Source organism: Octopus bimaculoides, chromosome 1 (genome assembly GCF_046866305.1).
Source record: "Octopus bimaculoides isolate indiv1 chromosome 1, ASM4686630v1, whole genome shotgun sequence".
NCBI classification, from domain to species: domain Eukaryota; kingdom Metazoa; phylum Mollusca; class Cephalopoda; order Octopoda; family Octopodidae; genus Octopus; species Octopus bimaculoides.
In genome coordinates, this window is record NC_142928.1 from 194,627,330 (window position 1) to 194,649,988 (window position 22,659).

The 22,659-nt window shown below is 37.4% G+C and overlaps 1 protein-coding gene across 1 annotated transcript; it reads left to right on the forward strand.

The window, feature by feature from the left end:
* The first annotated feature begins 12,100 nt into the window (after window positions 1–12,100).
* Window positions 12,101–22,297, forward strand: LOC149137921 (uncharacterized). The gene is made up of 2 exons (XM_089364903.1): window positions 12,101–12,239; window positions 19,932–22,297. The coding sequence occupies exon 2, from the start codon at window positions 19,942–19,944 to the stop codon at window positions 22,162–22,164; it is 2,223 nt and encodes a 740-aa protein (XP_089221029.1). The 5' UTR covers window positions 12,101–12,239; window positions 19,932–19,941; the 3' UTR covers window positions 22,165–22,297.
* Window positions 22,298–22,659: the final 362 nt, after the last annotated feature.

The window sequence follows — 22,659 nt, forward strand, 5'->3', positions numbered from 1 at the left end:
CTCACCACTAATTTTATGCATAGCACTGATACCACTCTCAAGTGAACTGAATAGAACAGGGTATGGCTATAAAATTGACAACAAGAAAATAAGCTATCTATTTTATATGGATGATTTAAAGCTATATGGCAAAGATGATGAAGAGCTTCAGGGACTATTACATACTGTGAAAGGATTCAGTGATGATATCGGGATGGAGTTTGGCCTTGAAAAGTGTGCCAAAGCCACTTTTAAGAAAGGGAAACTAGTAAAGTCAAGTTCAATAGAATTAGATGTCGAAACAGTAATAAAAGAACTTGAGCAGGAACAAACCTATAAATACCTAGGAATAAATGAAGGCTCTGGTATCCAGCATGCACTCTGGCACTTCTGGTAATCCAATACAGTTTTAACATCATTAACTGGAATCTTACCGGGTTCCAACGCCTGGACAGAAAAACAAGAAAACTACTAATATCTAAGAACATGCACCACCCAAAAGCAGACGTTGATTGTCTGTACCTACCTAGAAATAATGGGGGAGGAGGATTGATGCAGGTAGATCTGTGCTGTACGACCTCCTCAATAACAATGAACAAGTACTTATCTAGTACAGAGGACTGGGTGTTGTGGCTTGTGTGGAAGCACGAAAGCAGTAAAAGTCACATTCCATTGCGAAGGAAGCTTGTAAATTCGCAAGGGAACTCGACGTTAAGCCTGAATTAAATGAAGAACTGGAAACCACTGCCCCCGAACAAACAAGACGGGTCAAACAAACTGCAAAGAAGAACGGGCAGAAACAAACTGAGGAGACGTGGTGCCAGAAGCCTCTACATGGACAATATAAAGTGAATTGAACGAGACGCATCCATTTCCAAGTAAGTTTATCTTCACCTTTCTGATGCGACTCTCTACTCTATACTGTTTTCTTCCTCCATCCTTCTCTAATACCCTTTTCCTCCACTTCCCCGTTTTCTCTATCTCTCTCTCTCTCTTTCTCTCTCTCTCTCTCTCTCTCTCTCTCTCTCTCTCTCGCTCTCTCTCTCTTGATGCTTACACGTGATTATCATTCATCTCTCTTTTCCTCACGTGACCATCTTTCTTTTCCTGCACAGTCGTTTAAACTAACGGACGTGTTATTTTCTCTCTCATCTATCGTTTCTCTTTCCAAAAGTGTTTCTCACAGCGTTCACTATTTTCCTCTCGTTCTGGGCCAACGACCCTCCATCTTTGTTTTCTTTCGGTTTCCTTGTTTGTCTCTACTGTCCTTTTATTGTTCCCAACTTTGAACTTCAATAAATCATAAATTTTATTTTAGAATTTATGGGAGCAGCTGTCTTTGAAGATTCATAGTGTCGTTGAATATTCTAAATGTGGAGTAGATAGACAGCTGACAACTGATGAAGGGTCCTTTCTCTGTGTTAACTTATCCTGTTTTCAATTATTTTCTCCTTGTTTACGTATTTCCCGCATTTGTCTAAGTATTTCAAGATATTTGCACCGTTGGTGATGTCCTGTACTCATATTTGCATGTAAATATATATCTATATATTATATATTATCTCGTATATATATATATATATATATATATATATATTATATATTATTTCGTATATATATATATACTTTTTCACGTCTGGCCGTATAGCCTTTTTTGTTTGTTTATTTCACTGTTTAGTTTTCCTGTCCTGTTTTCCGTCCGCCACTATCCCCCATGGAACAAATTTAATTTGTGTCCGTGGGAAGAGCCATTGTAACGATGCGTCCTGCCCTAACTCTTTGAAAAGCCAGTGTTATAATGGAGACAGCTGACGAAAGAAATGTTCTCTATGTAGCCTGTGTGTTTTCTGCACCTTGTTTATCCTTTTGTCCATGTTTTTTTGCAACGTTATATACCCAGATATGAATCTATATATACATGTAGATGAAGGTATGTACATACACGGACATATATATGCATATACTCTTATATTATATATATATATATATATATATATATATATATATATATATATATATATATATATATATATATATATATATATATATATATATATGCATACATACATATATATATATGTATGTGTGTGTGTGTATAAAATGAACGTGTGTGTGTGTGTGTGTGTGTGTGTGTGCCATTTACAGATACATGAGGACAGACACGTACACTTAGTCACATTATCTCTCTCTCTCTCACACACACACACACTCTCTCTCTCTCCCTTTCACACACGCCCATTTCATATTCACGTACATACATCTATCACTTTCTCCTCTCTTTCAATTTAAAACAAAATTAAATGAATAACATTTTTTTACAGAAATTAACAAGCTCTGGATGATAAAATTACATTCAATTAAAAATATTTCTAAATGGTTAAAATATTGTGTACGTCAAAAAGTCAACGGTTTTTCTTTCTTAGAGAGTGCGAACACAATGTGTGTGTATATGTCACAGATAGCGAACGTTTGTTTGTGTTAATTGAGACGCAATGACATTCATTATATGTGTGTGTGTATTCTGTATGTGTGTATATGTGTTGATGTCATGGAAGCCATACATTTTTTTCATCAAGAAATAACAAAGAATGTGTTTAATCGTTTAAATAAAGGTTGAAATGTTACAAAAATTTGTACTGCACTACCGAATCTAAGTATGAAGATAAATATGTAAAAGAATTAAGATAAAATATACTATTTCTGAGATATTTCAGTTACACACAGACATCCCTAGAGTTTTAGTATTATCAATATATATATATATATATATATATATATATATATATATATATATATATATATATATAATTAGCATGAAGCCTTAAGAATGCAGTGAGCAACAACCAATTTGGAAATGAGAGCTAAGGTTTCAGTGCATCCGCCAGAAGGCATCAAAATAATAGAAAATTACAGTATGCGAGGAAACAGACTGAGAATTCAAGAGGCTACCTATAAAGATTAAGCCGTTCAGATGCTCATATAACATGGTTCCGTGTGTTGGCTCGAGGGCCTCAACCATCCCCAGTATGAGTTACTGGGCAAGAAATTCTAAATCCGCCACCTTATAAATCCATTCGCGTTCTGTCATGTTTTGCACCAAAAAACCAGCAACGCATGGTGCAAAATATTTATGAGCAGAAAACATTCGTATGTATACATTCGAAATCAGATGTTACTATTGTTAATACTATCTATGCCAAGTACTTTTAATTGATGATATTAACAGCAGTAACACAGGCGGTTCACAGGTTTAATAGCATTATAGGCTATAAAATATAAAATTAGCGGGAAAATTAAAGGATATAGTGTGGTGTTAATATTATCTGCATATATATATATATATATATATATATATATATATATAAGCAATGTTAATTCTCTAAATGAAGTATTAACAGTAACTGCACGATAAAGTGAAGTGTATTGCCACTTAAGTGTGGCTGACCCCTAGGGGTGGATGTTACTGTTGCTTTAGCCCCAGGAGGACATCTCCTCCAGCTGGCTTATCGACACACTACTGTGTCCTGTTTGTTTTGCCAAGGGAAGTTACCCCTCTCATCTTGATCGTAGCACAAACGGACCCGGGATCGGACGCTGACGAAGGGAAATAACCCTGAAACCCGGGTCCGTTCGTGCCACGATCAAGATGAGAGGGGTAACTTCCCTTGGCAAAACAAACAGGACACAGTAGTGTGTCGATAAGCCAGCTGGAGGAGATGTCCTCCTGGGGCTAAAGCAACAGTAACATCCACCCCTAGGGGTCAGCCACACTTAAGTGGCAATACACTTCACTTTATATATATATATATATATATATATATATATATATATATATATATATATATATATATATATTACTCTCTCTTTTATTCTTTTACTTGCTTCAATCATTTAACTGTGGCCATACTGGAGCACCACCTTTTGTCGAGCATATCGACCCCAGAACCTATTCTTTGTAAGCCTAGTACTTATTCTATCGATCTCTTTTGCCGAACGGGTAAGTTACTGGGCCGTAAACACACCAGAATCGGTTGTCAAGCGATGTTGGGGGGAGGGGACAAACACAAACACAAACATATACACACACATATACATATATATATATATATATATATATACACATATATACAACGGTCTTCTTTCAGCTTCCGTCTACCAAATCCACCCACAAGGATTTGGTCGGCTCGAGGGTATAGTAGAACACACTTGCCTAAGGTGCCACGCAGTGGGACTGAACCCGGAACCATGTGTTTCGTAAGCAAGCTACTTACCACACAGTCACAAGCAATGTATACATGTATCTGTATAAGAATATCCGACTTACACAGAATGCAAATGATACAGAGAAATAAAGGTGTTGAAGAAAAGTATTACAAATCCAACAACTGTTTCTGGGGATTTGGTTGTCCAAAATAATGCTTGTAGCTTGATTCCATTGTAGAAGGAGACGAGCCTCCATCTTCAGGGGTGAGATCTTACATTTGAGATGTTAAAGAAAAGAAGTTCAAAGATAGAATGAATACGTGGAGAGCTAGGTGTATTAGAGGGGGAAATTGGGGAGGTATTCAGATAGGGAATAGTGAGAGGAGAAAATAAAATTCAAGAGTGAGGGGTTAATAAAGAGACTAGTAGGGAGTAATAGTAGTAGAGGTGGAAGAGAGGAGGGCTGTGTTGGTGGGAATTGGTGAAATAATGAGAAAAGAGAATGGCCATTATTTGAGAGGAGTAAATTGACTGGTTCAATGGCTGACGGAGATTACTAAGTAGAGAAGAATGAGAGAAGATAGAGGGAGGTGGATAGAGTGATGAGGAGAGTTGATAGTCTATACTGTCCGTATTGTTCTCTCCAATGCATTCCATATTGTTCTTGGCTAATGATACATCAAGCCTCGTATGGAGATAGTAAAAAGACGCCCGTCCTCTCTTCCAGATCAGTGGCTGTCATTGCAATATTAAGATGTTCATGTCTGTAAGGAGGCGAGCTGGCGGAGACGTTAGCACGACGGGCAAAATGCTTAGCGGTATTTCGTGTGCCTTGACGTTCTGAGTTCAAATTCCGCTGAGGTCGGCTTTGCCTTTCATCCTTTCGGGGTCGATAGGTTAAGTACCAGTTGCGTACTGGTGTCCATATAATCGACTGGTCCCTCCCTAAAAATTTCGGGCCTTGTACCTAGAGTAGAGAAGAATACTTCTTTGCAGACTATGTTCTTCGTGTAAGTTACCCCTGTTCTCGTCCTTTCTTTGTCAGTGTTGATAGCTTTAACTCAAGCATCAGATAAGTTGCAAGCTCTTGAGAATGCAACATATTGCTGACCATGGCCGAATACAGGTTCAGGCAAGAACAGCCCCACTCTATCAAATGTCTTCCCTTGAGATTTATGGATAGTCATTGCATAAGACAGGCGAAGGGGAAACTGGTTTCTTTCTAATGTGAATCGCAAGTTTGTGATGCGCATGCGTTAAGTATTAGGTGATATAAAAAATTTAGTTCAATTCACAAAAAATTACTTTTCTCCATCCACTCACCATCACCACCAGCACTAGCAACAGTAGCAGCACCACTCTGCCTACCTGCCTGCCTGTCTGTCTGTCTCTCTCTATCTATCTATCTTTCTCTCTCTCTCCCGCTGTGCCTTTCTTTAACATCACCCCTCTGCTAAAATTATATTTCTAACTCTCCTCTATATCACTAACTTCAACTAACTTTTTTAACCACGTAATAAACATTACGTTCCCCCTACCACGTGTCATGGACGCTTCTCTCTTCGTCGTTTCTCTCTTCTTTTTTTCTTTCTCTCTCGTTCTACCTCATTGTTCGCCTTATCCTCTTTGTCTCTGTCCCTCTTTTTCTCTATACAAGTGAAAGCGTTACCGACGGGCTAGGTAACGGAATGACGAGTAGAATTATGATTAATCTATACCTAAAATGTCCATATAGAGAATAAGGTAGACCGAGTTTAGTTTAAACAAAACCAAGGCAGCAGAGATTTATCATCAATCCAAAATGTCTTCGAATACCGCATCATATTTCTTTCATAACTCATAGTTTTCTATGATTGACGTCCAGGAACATTCAGAGAAGTTGCACAAATCTACCGCCGCATATCATTCACTTTTAGTTGATGTAGAATCCAGTTTTGTTGATGTAAGTTGATTCCTTCATGACAATTTCAGGCTTCAAACGAACATGATTGCTATCCTGAAGAAACAAACCAACAGAATAAACAGGTATGCAACAAATTAGACAATAGCAACTAGTTACATTTTTCAAGGGGAAGAACTCTTTGACAGTATGTCTCAGTTCCCCCCCCCCCCCTGAATTGCTATACTTTCGACGACGAACTGTGAATGAGGCGGAGGTTACGGCCAACTAAAGTAAGATGTACAAATAGTATTAATGATTTCTAATTTAGGAATGAGGCCAGCAATTTTGAAGGGAGGCGGTGAGACGATTTCATCGACCTTAGTACTACACGGTAATCCCAAAAGAGGAAAAGCAGAGTTGATCTCCGTTGGATTTCAACTCGAAATGTAAATAGCTGCAAAAAATATCGTAAGGCCCTTAATGGAGACGCTTTTACGATTCTGCTAATACTGGGACTTAGGGAAAAGTAATGACAGAAATAACGAAAGGGAATCATAGAGGGAGGAAAAGGTGGAAGATGTGAAGCAGTATGAGGTGTCTGTGCACACACACACACACACACACACACACACACACATAAGTGCATGTATATACACACACACACATACATACACACACACACACAATACATACATACATACATACATACATACATACATAACAGCTGCAACAACACGAACAACGACAAAAAAAGAACCAACACCGCCACCATTGCGATGGCAGCATGAACGAGCAGAGAAACACAAAACGATACAAAATCCGGTTCTTGTGCACCATCGCCTCAATGCTCAAGAGATCAGCTTTTCTCAAAACCTGTGTGTCTGGAGTTTTTAAGGTCCAGCCTACATTCAGAATGTCTCTTAGACATCTCTGATGGAAGCGTTCAAGGACTTTTACATGATGTTTGTAAAGGGTCCATGTTTCACATGAGTAAAGGATCGTTGTCAGTACACATGCACGGTACACAGCAATGTTTGTTTACCTTGTGATGCCATGCTGGGACCAGACACGCAACTGAAGGGACCAGAAGGAATCAGTTGCTGTCTGCATCCTGAAAGCTATTTCATCATCCACGAAGCAAGAACGGCTGAGTGTGCTGCTATATATGTCTATATGTACGTAAATATCTAGGTATTGATCTTACATGGACCTACGAGTGTAAACTGGTATATATATATGTAAGAACGACCGTGCGAACTCAAAAAAGGAGAAATGGTGACGAATGGAAAAACAGGACTCCTTTTATTTAAAACGCGTCACACGGTCGAACACAAAAGTTTATATCAAAGATGATATACATATATGTTATTCTACGATAACATAAATAGCCAGTAAAGGAAGACGATAAACACAACCGCATGAAATGAATAACAGAATTATTTATTGTGGCGTTAAAATGTATGTCTGTGTGTGAGTGTGAATGCGACATATAAGAACATAATAAAAGACAGGCCGTCGTATAAAGAAAAGAGTGTGTAAGTGATACATGTATGTGTATGCGTTATATACAGCAGATAAAAAGAGTCAGTAACACGTGTGAGCATTTATACCAGTTCTTAGAGTACACAATAGGAAGAGTCTGTATGTGAAAGAAATTGAGGCGTATGAGTGGCAGCGCGATCACTAGTTTTGATGTTGTGGCTTCAATGCTGGGCCGGGTTCTTGAGGACAGACGTTATTCGCAGGCTGAACTCTTGTCTGTTTATTTATCGTGGTGAAGCTGAAACACCTAACAGAATCGAAGAGAGAATATGTGCCGCTGTAGTTTGATTGCTCGTGAACGTTGAAAGTCGTGTTGACTATGGTTGGCGATGCTGGTGGCGAAGACGATGCTTGGTGGTAGTCGTAGAATCGTGTTGCTGATGACGACGTCGGTGGTAGTCGTAGCTGGAGATGCTGCTGCTGTAGTCGCTGGAATTGCTGCTACTGATTTGTGTGGTACACGGAACAGTCTCTAAGAGAAACTGAACCGAGACGAATTTGCCGGGTATAATTTGGCTATTTATAACATTCTGGGGGCTCCAGGAGAGGATTAGAAAGACACTATCACGTGACCTTATTAGGAGCTGTGATTGGTCAGTTTGCGTTCTGGCGGGAACGGTTCGAAGCATTTGCCGCTTCAAATAATAATCAGTCACGTGATGACAGGGAAATGTGTTTTCCACTACGCCCGCGCTTGTTTATATTTAACAGCGGGGAAGATGGCTTCTTTGTGTATAATGGCGATAGGTAGTTTCACTACACACACATATATATATATATATATATATATATATATATGTGTGTGTGTGTGTGTGTGTGTGTGTGTGCGCATATATGTAAATCTAAATCTTTTTTATTTGCTGGTAGGGACATGTATAGTAATATGAACGTGTGTATCTGCGAGTATATGTAGGTTCGCATACATATATATAAAACGAGGTTTACCCTTAGAAGCGTTGAAGCAAACTTCGTTTGTTTACGTTTATCGTAATTTGAATTTAACGTAGGATAGCGTCTCATAAAGCGAGATTTCTATACATCTCAAATTTGCAGAAAAACTTGTGGCTGGGCAGTTTAGCTCAAAGGGTCGAGAGCACGGCAACGCGTTATCACGGAGGTGTGAGTTCGAGTCTCACGTCCGGGCTCCCACACTTTTTTCTGCAAAATGGGAGTAGTTTAGCCTGTTCAGGCTATATAAAATCACTTCTTTAAAAGGTTACATATTTATATATGTAATTTGTATCCATTATATATATATATTTATATGTTGTTGTTGTTGGCACTCCGTCGCTTACGACGTCGAGGGTTCCAGTTGATCCGATCAACGGAACAGCCTGCTCGTTAAATTAACGTGCAAGTGGCTGAGCACTCCACAGACACGTGTACCCTTAACGTAGTTCTCAGGGATATTCAACGTGACAGTGTGACAAGGCTGACCCTTTGAATTACAGGCACACCAGAAACAGGAAGTAAGAGGGAGAGAAAGTTGTGGTGAAAGAGTACAGCAGGGTTCAGCAGCTGCCGGAGCTTCGTGAAGATTTAGGTGTTTTCTCTCAATAAACACTCACAACGCCCGGTCTGGGAATCGAAACCGCGATCCTACGACCGCGAGTCCGCTGCCCTAACCACTGGGCCATTGCACCTCCACACACACACACACACACACACACACATATATATATATGTGTGTGTGTGTGTGTATGTATAAAGAGAGAAAAGGATAAAGAGACCAATTGCAAAGCTAGAAATATATTTTATGGATAAAGTCTTACAGATGTTTCAGGGAAAATCCAATGTATCCCTTCATCGGAGACGGTAATAGTAGAGGAATGGATTATTACATCTATAAGAGGAGAGTTGTAGTAAGACGTGAGAGTCATGTGCTGAAAAAAGAACAAAGAAGAAACAGTACTTGGAGTGGAGCTTCATTCCGGCAGTAAACATCCATGTAAGGAATCCTTGTGGGTATTTTCCGGAGATAATTGTAGTAGCAAAGGTGGATATATATCATATCGTGTCCGGAGTAATCTGTGCGTTGTTTACTCAAAGGATAGCCCAAATCAAGTGAGAGATGTGTGTAGGGTCAAGAGGTCAAGACAGGAAGGGAAGGGGGAAAGAAGCAATTCAAGTGAGGAGTTATTCTGACAAGACATGGGAGAAGAAGTAGTAGAGGGAACAAAAGGAAGAATGTGGGGGTGGAGGCATAAGTTTAGTAAGGAAGAAGGTATGTGAGGAGGTAATGTGGAGAGGTATTTATATTGCGATAATTTCAGGCTATGAACCTATACGTGGTGAGGGTGTAGGTGGCATTCTAAAAACCGTATTTAGGAAATAAGAGAATTAGTAGTGATATGTTCTAAAAATAGAGCTAAACCTATTTTGAAGATGGTAGAAAGACCAGATGTTACCTAGGGTTGATTGGGGTTATCAATAGGGAGTCTGCCAGTGGTGGTGGTATTGGTGGCAAAGGAAAGTATGAAGGAGATAAATTAAGAAATTTAGTAGTGATAAGATCTAAAACGAAATAAATCTATTCTAAAGATAGTAGAAGAGGACCAGTTTGCTAGGTCGAATAGGTTACCTATAGGCAGTTGTGTGATTATGTTGTGTGGTCATTTGTACATTTGTGTCTGTGATAGAATTTGAATGTATGGAAAAAACGGTGATTGCAGGTGCTAAGTGCATCGTTATATCGATTAAGTAAAGTGGGAGAATTGTACTTTAAAATATGGAACGCCTCCTTTAAGCAAAGCTTGCAATTAGAGCGCTGGTCCTGGTATGGAATTCCAGAGTCCAGAATGGACCATTTTAAAGTGTACTGGGTATTTGTGTTTTTGAGGTGGTGAATGTGGTTGACTAGTGTTGTAGATTTACTGTTTGTCATATCTAAAAGAGTGCAAATGGGCTGCATAGCGTTGCTTTAAGTTTTTAGTTGAACCTATGTATGTAGCTGTAGAGTTATGTAGCAGATTGGTTACAGTGCATTTATATATTACGTTATATCTTACGCAATGCGTTTGCAGCGGGCAGATTGTCCCGGAGCGACAGTTACAAGTAGATGAGACTTGGGGGTTGGGCTTGAATTGCTTCTTTCCCCCTTCTCTTCCTGTCTTGACCTCTTGACCCTACACACATCTCTCACTTGATTTGGGCTATCCTTTGAGTAAACAACACACAGATTACTCCGGACACGATATGATATATATCCACCTTTGCTACTACAATTATCTCCGGAAAATACCCACAAGGATTCCTTACATGGATGTTTACTGCCGGAATGAAGCTCCACTCCAAGTACTGTTTCTTCTTTGTTCTTTTTTCAGCACATGACTCTCACGTCTTACTACAACTCTCCTCTTATAGATGTAATAATCCATTCCTCTACTATTACCGTCTCCGATGAAGGGATACATTGGATTTTCCCTGAAACAGCTGTAAGACTTTATCCATAAAATATATTTCAAACTTTGCCATTGTTCTCTTTATCCTTTTCTCTCTTTATACATACACACGCTAATACACGACTTATGTTATATTCCCCACTCATGTTTATACAGCGAAAGGGGCAAAACCAGCCGGTATACAGCACTTACTTGGTATTACCTGTATCTTTGGGTTTGGTTGAATCCAATACCCTTCATAACCTTTCATATATATATATATATATATATATATATATATATATATATATGTATATAGACACACACATATATCAAACAAGATTCTTCACTGTGTGGCATATTTTGTGAGCTTATCAGTCGGTAGTGTTAAACATTAGAAAGAGATAAGTTGTTATGACTGGATTTGGTTGTGGCAGATACATGGAAAGTCTCGATAAGATTGTTGATTCTCTTTAGCTTCAGATTAAGCTGATCTTTGATAAGAAACATTCCTCCCGTGACTATCCCATACATTTCCTGTGTACAGAGAATCCAGCATCATAATTTCTGATTAACTTTAGGTTGGCCGAGTTTGATATGAGGGAACTTTCTCAGCTACCTCTTGTAGGTGAAGCCTTCTTTTTGAACCTTCTTCAATTATTTTCTGAATTCTTGAAACAGTTGATGGAGCCACAGACCAATCAGTTGCTATCTTACACATTTCTACACTTTTTACCAAATTTCAATATGAGCTCGTTTCTCATGCTTCTTCTTTGCCATTTTTATTTGGCATCTGAAGATGAAATAGAACATGACTGTCAAGAGAAATGCTTATACAGACATGATTTTTGAGTTTTCTAGTGATAAATATAACATTTTGGAAAATCCAGTAATAAGTCTACTTAAATGTGCAGGAGTGACTAAAGCTTCTCAGGTTACTGTACATGCATGTATAAAATTGGGTTATCCTCATGAATGATGTTATTGTATTCTTTACAGATATTGATTTACAAGTTTGCACATATATGTGTATCTTTCACATGCACAGGAAATACTCAACTCCTGTTCAAGCATAGCTATGATAATACAGTCTGTCTACCACCACTTGGGTTCTGTTTTGGTCAGGAAAGCACAGAGGAAAGTTGTTTTGTTGGATGAGAAATATTATTGATGCTTTTAAGAAATTGACTTACTTTTTGTCTCCCAGTATTTGTTGTGCGTACATCATTCAAACCGCGACAGACTCGGAAAAGGTAGGAGAATTATTATTTTTGTAGTTTAGTAATATGTCTGTCTTGAGGAAGTAGATCTATGATACAAGATATTCTAACCTTGAACATCACCCTTTCTATTGACATGCAGTATCCACCAATGTATTTCCTTTCTAAGAATTCAAGGAATGATTTGAGAGATATTTAACTGTTATTTTTAGCATTTTGTTGTCTTTGGAGGAGTTCACTGTGCGACCGGGTGTCTGTCTGAGGATAAACCATGAATCAATCTTATTTTATTTTTCTCACTGATTTAGGAACTCCTATAAATGGTGTTGCCATACGTTTCCTGTTTGTTGTTATTTTTGTGGTTTCACACATTTTCCTCCAGAAGAAGTTTATGTCTTCTCGTGAAGAAGTTCCTGTGATGTTCACTGCTCCTCCTCTCATGTCTTTGTCTACTGCTGCCAGGTCCTCGATAAATTTTTCGTTTACTGTTTTTCTCTTGGTTATTCTCTTCTGATTTTGGGGTTTCTCACTGACAGATTTTAGCTCCTGCTTGAGGGTGAGCAGTTCGTAATTGAGTATTATCTTTTTGTTATCTACAAACATCACTTCTATCTCCTTCTTCAGTTTTCGTTGGTGAGCTTTTAATACCGTGTCTGGTAGTCTTTTGCTTACTTTCATATAGAATACTCTCTCTTCGAGGAAGCGCTTCGAATTCACAGTTATTCTTTTCTTGGAAAATCTTAGCAAGGGCATACTTCACCGCTATATAACCCTGACTACTATTACTACTATTACAACTACTACAATAATTGTTGCGGTTGTGCCTGCTATTTACCATAGTCGTAGTAGAGGGACAATGGTCAGTTATTTTAGCTTGTAATGTAGTCTGGCTGATGGGTGGTATAGTATCTGTTGGAATGTTATTAACTGCGAAACCACGTAGGATTCCAACACCGAACACGTTTTCGTTTATATTGTTTGGGAGAAGGTTAATTTCAGATCTTTTTCCAAAATATCTCCTTCATTGAAAATAATACTGAAACTGTGTTTTTTAAACAATCGTCTAGATTATTCCATAATATAAGTTTTTAGAAAAGAAAGACAAAGAAACGAAAACAAACGTGAAAAATAAGAAAAAGGGAAAGGAAAGAAAGAGAAAAAGACCATCAAATCAGCACCAAGTGCTTCAGTTCGTTGCACACCATAAGGCTCAAGGGAACCTAATGATACAAGCTAGCACTTCGCAGCATAACCACGGTCGATGGCGAGGGTAAGGGGTTGGAAAAGCCAAGCGCCCTCACAGGCATCACCTGACATCTCGGTGAAGCGAGCTGCCGACGATGACAAGAACTTCACTGTTAGTGGCTCACTCCCACCAAATGTCTCAAACGCCATAAGTTGGAAGATATAGTTCACTGTCAGGTCCGATACTTGAGGGTTTTGTTCCGTTCGGCTACTAACTTTCTTCCTACGAATGACCCATTGCTTGTTGGCGTAAATATTTCTCAGTGAAATAATTTAGTTGTGGGTGCAGATCGTCCATGTATGATTCCAATCTGATCCTACATCCAACAACAGGATTTTGTTTCGCTCTTCCATAATTAATAAATCTGTCCTCAATTCATAAATCCAAGAAAATAATGAGTTTTGTGGTTACGGTTTCTTCTGTAATTACAGCTAGAAAGAATCTGTTTATCTGTTGAGCTGTTGTTTTTCTTCTGTTCCTTGGTTGTGTTGTTGTTGATGTTGTGTCCAGCCATGTTGTTTGTAGTAACTCTCGGCATGCCAAATTGAAGTCGAAAATCAATACGATCTTTAATAAAAGGCTCCTTCAGTTAATTCAACTGAAGATTAACCAGTTATTTAACAGGGCTTCAAAGATGGAGATGGTATTCATCGTATATTCGATAAATAATTCCGCACAGTGCCTGTTTGTATGTATGTATGTATGTATGTATGTATGTATGTATGTATGTATGTATGTATTCTCATGCATATAGTTACATATCTAGACATGCTCATATATCTTTAATGATTAACTTCTCGAAAGTTTTACAGATTTTTACAGTTCCATTGATGGATTAGATTTGTAATCTTCGAATTAGCTTATCAATATTTCAGCATAGATATTCTCTTTTTCACTGATCTTCAGCTTTATGTTAACATCCGGTGGGCAGCTAATTTCCACAACTGTACACAGTTTCTCTTCTCTACCTCCAATCATTATATCAGGTCTGTTGGGCTTACATTTTATTGAGGTCTTCACTGGGATATTCTACCAGTATTCCTTTTTATTATGTGTGACTATGGTTTCTACCATATTGTGGATGCTTATTTTGTTTCTTCTCGAGACTATGCTTGGGTGTTTAAAAGATGTTGCCGAAGGGACATGATGCGACATTCAAAGGCATCTTAGATAAATGTTAAGCCTCTGCCGAGTTGTTTTCGTTTTAGGTCGGAGCGGTCTACGTCACTGTTTATATGGAAATTCAGTGTGTTTGTTAGTATTTTTCGGGTTTTCACATCAAGGCTCGGATCTCATGAAGCTTCCGATCAAGCAGCTCTAATGTTGGTACGAGTACTGTCACTGCAAATACGTTGTAGGACACTGTTTTATTGAATGTAGAGAGATCTGAGTTCCAAATTTTCTTTATTTGGCTGTAATATTCTTTAGTGGCACGTATTTTGTTACAGGTGCCGTTAGAAGATATATTTTCATCTACCCCTAGGTACCAGGAACATTCCTCAACAGATACACGGGAAACAGTCAAATCATTGACGGAAATGCTACAAGTCTGGTTTATAGTTTTCCCCCCTATTCACACCCATATGACAACATTTATCCTGACCAAACACCAGCCGTACATCCTTTGGAAATGTTGTAACTGGCTCAAGGATCTTTTTCATCTCACGCACATTCTTTGCATAAAGCTTTAAGTCATCCACAAAGAAACAATGTGTAATTTTGATATTTTTATTTCCTTGTGAACCAGTAAGATATCCTTCAGACCTCCTTAGCATGAATGACAAGGAGTTTACAGAAAATATAAAGAGCATCACAGAGAGGCTGTCACCTTGGAATATGCCATTGCGACACTGCATTCTATCAGTGATAATACAGTCACTCATTGTGTTTAAGTTTAATATGGTGGCCCACGATGAAATCATGTCAGCTATGGTTTTGACTATTTTCACTGGAACTTTAGCAAGTTGAAGGGTTTCTGGCATCCATGTGTGGGGAACACAGTGAAAGGTTTTCTTGTAGTCTCGCTACATTGAAACTAGATTCCTCCTATGCTCTCGCATCTCTGACATCACAGTTTTGTTGATTAACAATTGCTCGGCTCATGTATGTATGTATGTATGTATGTATGTATGTATGTATGTATGCATGTATGTATGTGCAGCAGGAATATTTAATCAGTACATCCAATGCCACGGTTCTGACCAATTGGGACATCGCCTAGAACTGACCTGCAGAACTGCAGAGACTCTAGCCGTTGGAGCTGTCTCTCTGATCCGATGGTTTGGCTATAGAAAAACCTCATCTCAAGCACCTACGGCAGAGCGCCACAGATGTGAGACAGAGAACACACAACGCTAAGAGCTGCCAGACAGAGTGCTGAGGAGATCCCACGCAGAGAATACTGAAAGAATGGCCTAGCTAAGAGATGACCTGTTACTTCACAACTGAATTTCCTTGTCTGTCTTCACAATCACACGAAGAAAAGCAACATCCCAACTCTCCACAATTTGGTCGTTCTTCCTAACGATATCTTTCGTTGTAAAACGAAGAAAATAAATACCTCCTTAACTGAATATCCCTCGACCAGGTTTACGTCTTTATCACTAATCCATCTTCGTTACATATATATGTTTCCCTCTGTTCTGCTTTTAATCATTTAACCCATTAAGTCCCAGGGTACTGAAATTTCAGAATATTACGTTTAAATTTTCAAAGATGATTGAAAATAGAGTAAAATGATAAAAATCAATTATAAAAACTGCTTTACTCAAAGTAGAAATAGAAATACACGGTGTCCTATAAAGAGGACCCTGGGACAATGTGATATACTCATAAATTCAAAATCCTTCATATGTTATCTATTAATATATTCTATTGGTATTAAAGTTTATATATAAAATAGCTAAAGTCTTTGAAAGAATACAGTGAAATACAAAACATACAAAAAATAATGCATTGAAGGAAATCCATTCAAGAAAACAATGCTTTGTGGAAATGAGCAAAAGCAATCTAGACACAGGGTTACGTTGCTCTTTTCACAATGATTTAGTGGTTTACCGCTGTAAGACTTATTCTGACAACGTCGTTGCTGATCTCGTTTAGCTATTATATGGACTTTCATATCAAATTTAACGTCAGCAATGGGTGTGGATTGTGTGATCATCTTTGTTTATTGTCCAGATTGCTTAGCAGTGGAGTGCTTTAGATATGAAACACATAGATATCTCCTGAAATCGAGTAAATTTTTATGTTTCACCCTTTACCTCGTGGATCAGTTTATAAATAGTCCATGCATTTACAACAGTCATATCAATAACTCTAGTCAACAATGGCCTGTACCACTTTATGCCTCTAATTGAGGTTGCATATTTTGACGCCAACCAGTCCGGCTTGTCAACTTCACCCACGTAGTTGTTATATGAGTCCCAAACATGTGGTCGAGTCACATTGCCTTTGCTTTTTATTCCTCACTCTGGCGTTGTACATTGCACATTTGGTTCAACTGAATCATAATTAGTCCCAATTGTCACACATTTAGTGTCAAGCCACCTAACTATAAGGATTTCATTATTGATTTCAAATCTATAATCATATGAACCTCTTGGCCCCTCTTTCATCAATGCTGTTTCGTTGAGAAGACATCTCTTGAGACGATTATCTCTCGTAGCAGTTGCTTCAAACCTCATTTGCCCGAGGTGCACTAGCAAACCATACTTTGTGAACAAATTATCAAAATATACGGAATGTGACCGAGGACCATCTACCACTCCAAGTAACTCTATTTGCAAGTGAAAGATCGTTTTGAGGTCCTTCTTGAATACTCTTACAACAATACAGATCAAAGTTGTAACAAGATCCTGTAACACCGCACAATGCCCCAAATTTGTAACAAAATCTTATGGGTCTCCCTTTTATAAATTTTTTGAGTGAATTATGTCCATAGTGTTTGACCATCGACTGACAGACTCTTTTCAAAAATTCCGAATTTACTGAAGGAATTCTGGTAAAGGGAGACCGAACTACGTAACCTTTATCATCTTTATTCTCCTCCCAGATTTCATAATTGCGAAAGTGATTGCTGCTTTTAAGATGCTGGAATCGATTTGTTGTAATAGCAGTATTGATTAATGGCAGACCCAGATCTTCGTCACTTGATCAGTAATTTCTTGTGGAGGGTAACTTAATATAACTTGAAGATATTAAAACTCCAAGAAATGTTTTAATTCATCTACAGAAAAGGTTTCGATTTTCTCCTTCCTGGACGCACAATATTGAACAGTTTCTTTCGCTATGTAGTCATATAATTCTGGGGTTTGCAAGTTTTCAGTCGAAAATCACTCCGATCAGTTAATTCATCTGAAGATTAACAAGTCATTTAATAAGGCTGGTAGTTGTAGCTTCAGAGTTGGAGTTAGTATTCATCGTATTTTCGATAAATAGTCTTCCACACCAAATACGCCACTTGTCACCTCAAGTTCCATTCTACGTATGTATTTGAATTCATATGAAGTCTCTACTCCCTCACCATCTCTCTCTTGTACTCTTGCTCTCGTTCACTCTCTCTCTATCACTTCCTGTCTCTTTGTCTTGCTCTTTCTCTCTCTCTTTTATCATGCTTTCTCCCTCTGACTGGTTTACCACGGATCTCCTTTACTGCAACGCACCTGTTTCTGTCCTCATTCATGATCTCTCACTGTCTCTCTCTCTCGGACCGGACAACCACCTACCTCCTCTACAGTAACCCTGCTTGTTTCTACCTATTTCTATCTCTCTGTCACACCAACCTCTCTTCATCTGGCACAAGTTCACACCCATTCTGAAAGGATATTTGTCTTGCAAATAACTTGGTGACCCTGCAAATGTTGGTGCCACATAAAGAGCAACCAATCCACACTGTAAAGTGTTTAGCGTTTGGAATAGCATCCAGTTGTAAAAATCATTCCAAAACTGACCTAGCCTGTGCTAGTGCCACGTAAAAGACTCTCTTCCAGGTTGTTGGTTAGGAAGGGCATCCGTCCCTAAAAACCATGCTAAAACATACACTGAAGCCTTGTGCTACTCTAAGATAGTTAACTTATTTTTATGTTAAAATTTGATCTGAGATTTATATATTAACTAGTTGTTTTTCCCGGTTCACTCGGGCAGTGTGGTGGATTTGGTTAAAGGCTATTTCCTATGTATATTTTGAATAATAAAAAAGAACTAAAAATAAAAAAAACAAAAATTCCAAAAACAAAAAAAAAGTAAGAACAACCCAAAAACAATACGATGCTAAGGATTTTGCGGGTCAATATTGTAAAACTAACTTCACGTGTGTCCCCATAGCCCCATGTAGTCACGGAACCTTGTTTGTGGTATAACCTCGCCTTAAAAGAAAAATATATGGTAGTGCGGTTGTTGTATTGGCGACACAAGAATGTTAATCGAAACTGTTCAAGATCAATCATAGGTTGGACGTTCATATACACTGATTAGAATTGTGAATTTCAATTATTGAAAACGCGTTCCCGGATGGATACAATTGTGCAGAGTCCGTTTGTCTCAATATGGAAAAGCTGTTTGAATGTCGACGTTTGAAGACATTTGTAACTGAAGTTTAAAAAAACATAGTAATTAGAAAGAGCGTAAGCTATAGCCTTTTTTTTAATGCACAAAAAAATTGAAATTATTTTTTTTCTGTGCCTCTGATTAAAATTTTCGAAAAACAAATCCAGCCACATTACTTGGAAAAAAATAATCTTTATTGTGCTGGTTTTTCGTAAAATTTCGCGCATGGGAAAGGCAACAAAATCGCCCCTCCCCACTTTGAATGGGATATTCCTATCTTAAAAAGTAATAATCGATTATCTCGGTAACCATGGGAGTTGGAGGGCAATAAAAATCTCCTGAACATGAGCGGACCATGCTACCGCTCTGTGCTGAATTTCGCGCGATTCCACTGCAGCATTCTCAAGTGAATCTGCCGACACTCAATCAATCAATCAATCAAGCAATCAAGAACACTGCAATTTATAGTATAGATAACCTAGAACACTGAACGCTGGTTATTGCAGATAAAAAAACATCTGTTCCATTCTGGTATTGAGGAGTTTCACAAACTCGTAGAATATGATGTTAATTGACTGAAATAAAGAGAACTTTTTTTTATGCCATCTATTTTCAAACATCCGTATTTTCAGTTCAAATATAGCTTGATTCAGTTATGATGCTAATTTTAATATTTTGAACTAGGTAGCATCTAATTCCATAGAATATCTTTCAACTCGTGCACCCAGTGAATAGTAAATATTAACCTTGAAACGGGGATATGTTTAAACATAAAAGAGATAGGTACTCGGCAACAGCAAAATGCATTGTTTTCTCAGCTACATTGACCGCAACATTTATGTTTATTTCGTAACATTTGAAATATCTATAAAATAAAGAAACGGAATTGAATCTTCATTATTTTATATGCTTTGTTTTCTATATTTTTACAGATAACCAAATATGGCTGCCGTACAGACGACACTAACAGCAACCAGTTCTCTTATTCTTTCAATCATTCTTATTAGCACACTGACATCACTAAACATCGATGCGAAGGAACTCGGAAATAATTGCGAAATTAAAATTCCTCCCAACGTCAGTGAGATTTTATCTCGTTTAGTAAAATTGGAAAAAGATGTTTTCAATTTTGAAGTCCATTTATCAAACAAGTCACTTGATGACCTTCTTAATCCTGTACCATTAGATTATTTTGCAAATGCGAGGCATTTTACGTGGATTCCAGATAAATCAGACGCTTTAACTCTATATAAAACCTTCCCCTATGAATTTTCAATGCACACTTTTAATATGTTAGGCGTTTACGTTGCTAAACAAAGGATTGATATGAATATAACTTGTGGAAAACAAAATATTCAAAGACACGATTTAATATATTTGATATTCGAGGAATTGAAAAGAATCATATTTATTGACAAATTGCACATGGGAGAATCTGGATACATGTGTTTTTTTATAAATTTGTCTTATGATATGAAGAAGAACAGCCCTCGCACGTATGAATCTTACAGAAGAGTTGGTATAAATCGAGAAATTATGAAGAACTATTGCTGTAAACTCTATAAAAATGGAAGCTATTTTTATCACTCCAAATCTATTTGTTCAGGAAAAATCATTGAGAATGCTATGTTTCAGAATTATGCACGTATCGCCGGAGCCATTTTGTGGGCTATATTACCATTAATTATTAGTTTCGTATCAAAAGCTAAATTACCTTCACATTCCCGTAATCTCTATCTGCCACTGTTTGCTCACGATGAATTCTTATTTACAATTAAAAACACGTTGCCATACAAATCCGAGTGGATCAATGGAAAACATAATATTTACACATTCTCTCATTTTGTGTCTTGGATATTTTGTTTCCACAATTCCTCTTTCTTTGCCTCAAGACTAAGAAGATTCCTGTGTATTCTATTCTCTCTTTCAGTAATTGTTCTGGATCTTTTGATGCATTACTTCTTTTTATATGAAACGGTAGAAATGATTTACCAAGATGATATACCATTGGGCTATCGCGCCCTAATATTAGGAATCTCAGAAAGTTATGAGAATACAGATGGCTTCTCCGGCGGTCCCTTTTTGTGTTTGATCGGCTACATATTTTTCAGTTTTATTCTTTTCGTTCTTCCCAGTCGTTTAAGTGAGACTGTCGCGTATAATGCATTACATCAAAGATCCACTTGCACATTTCTCATACAAAATATGAGTTTATTAGAGAAGTATGGCAGTTTGAATGTTTCTACACTACAGGATTATGATCTACTCTATGCAATAATGAAAGCTAATATTTCTACTGCTTTAAACCCAAATTTCTGGCATTTAATAATTTATACTTGGTTTAACCGTATAAAGAAAATTTGGTTGTATTACTACGAAAGAAATATTTTCTGGCAATTCATTACACTTTGTCCCTTTGTTTCCATTACAATTTTATTTGCAGTATTTTCTATCTGTGAATTATTTCTGTGCCTCTTGTATTATGGAATCCCAATTCTTTATCTGGTTTTAACTTTACCACTAAGTTATTTCAGAGTTTATATTTTCCCTCTGTATTTGAATGCTAACTATATTTTCAAGATTATTGCTTTCATTTTAACATTCATATCGTTTTCATGTTTTATAATTTGGGGAATGTATTCAATCTATATATTTGTAGTAACGTTTGGTATCCTTTGCGAGTATATATTTTCAATAGAAGTTGCAGTACTTGCTAAGCCTGGTACCGTTGGCGATATATGGTTCGTTTCCATGTTTCTTGTTTATGGTATTGCAATTATAAAAGCTGTTCAGAAACAGTATGACCTTATTCTGCTTGAATCTATAAAGCTCACCAAAATTCTTCGTCCAAATTTAGTAAAGTCAAAATATGGGGAGGAATTCATAAACGCCAAGTTGTTCAAGACAATTGTTAACCATCATTTTCCATTGAGATTCGAGATTGCTAAATCCATTGTAAAATTGTTTCTAATCCTAACCTTTTTCTTTGCTTGCAACAATATAATAAGTATAGAAGACATGGGCATATCAACATTCACAAAGATTACTTTGTTGTTGATGACGTCATTGATACCTAATTTTCTGTCTATAATAAATACAGATCGTAGTTTAACACTAACCATGTTAGATAAACTTATCCAAACAATAAACGTATTTGAAGAATGAAATATATCACGGAGAAGTTTATTAAGTTATTTGATATTCTTCGGTACAATGAAAAGTAATTCAGTGTGCTTTATGGATTAGTAACTACATTGTATAACATAATAGTAATAAAAATAATTATGGTTCTGCGTATTCCCACAGTCACAAACACACACTCAGATACCTCCTATAAAACATACATACATATATACATACATACATACATACATACATACATACATACATAGGATATAAATATATATATATATATATATATATATATATATATATATAGGAGAGTATTGTAGTTCGCTTGAAGCATTGTGTATTGTTTGTAAAGAACAAAAAGTTTTGAATGGTACAACAATGCACTATAATACAAAAAATGTACCATATACCTGTTGTAATTTCGTCCTCCATGGAGTCGCTGCTATAATCGCTTTTCCAACGGGTTGTCTCTTTTCGGAAGCGTCTCAGTAGTGTTCTCAGAAAAAAGAAAAGCCGTTGGAAAACCGA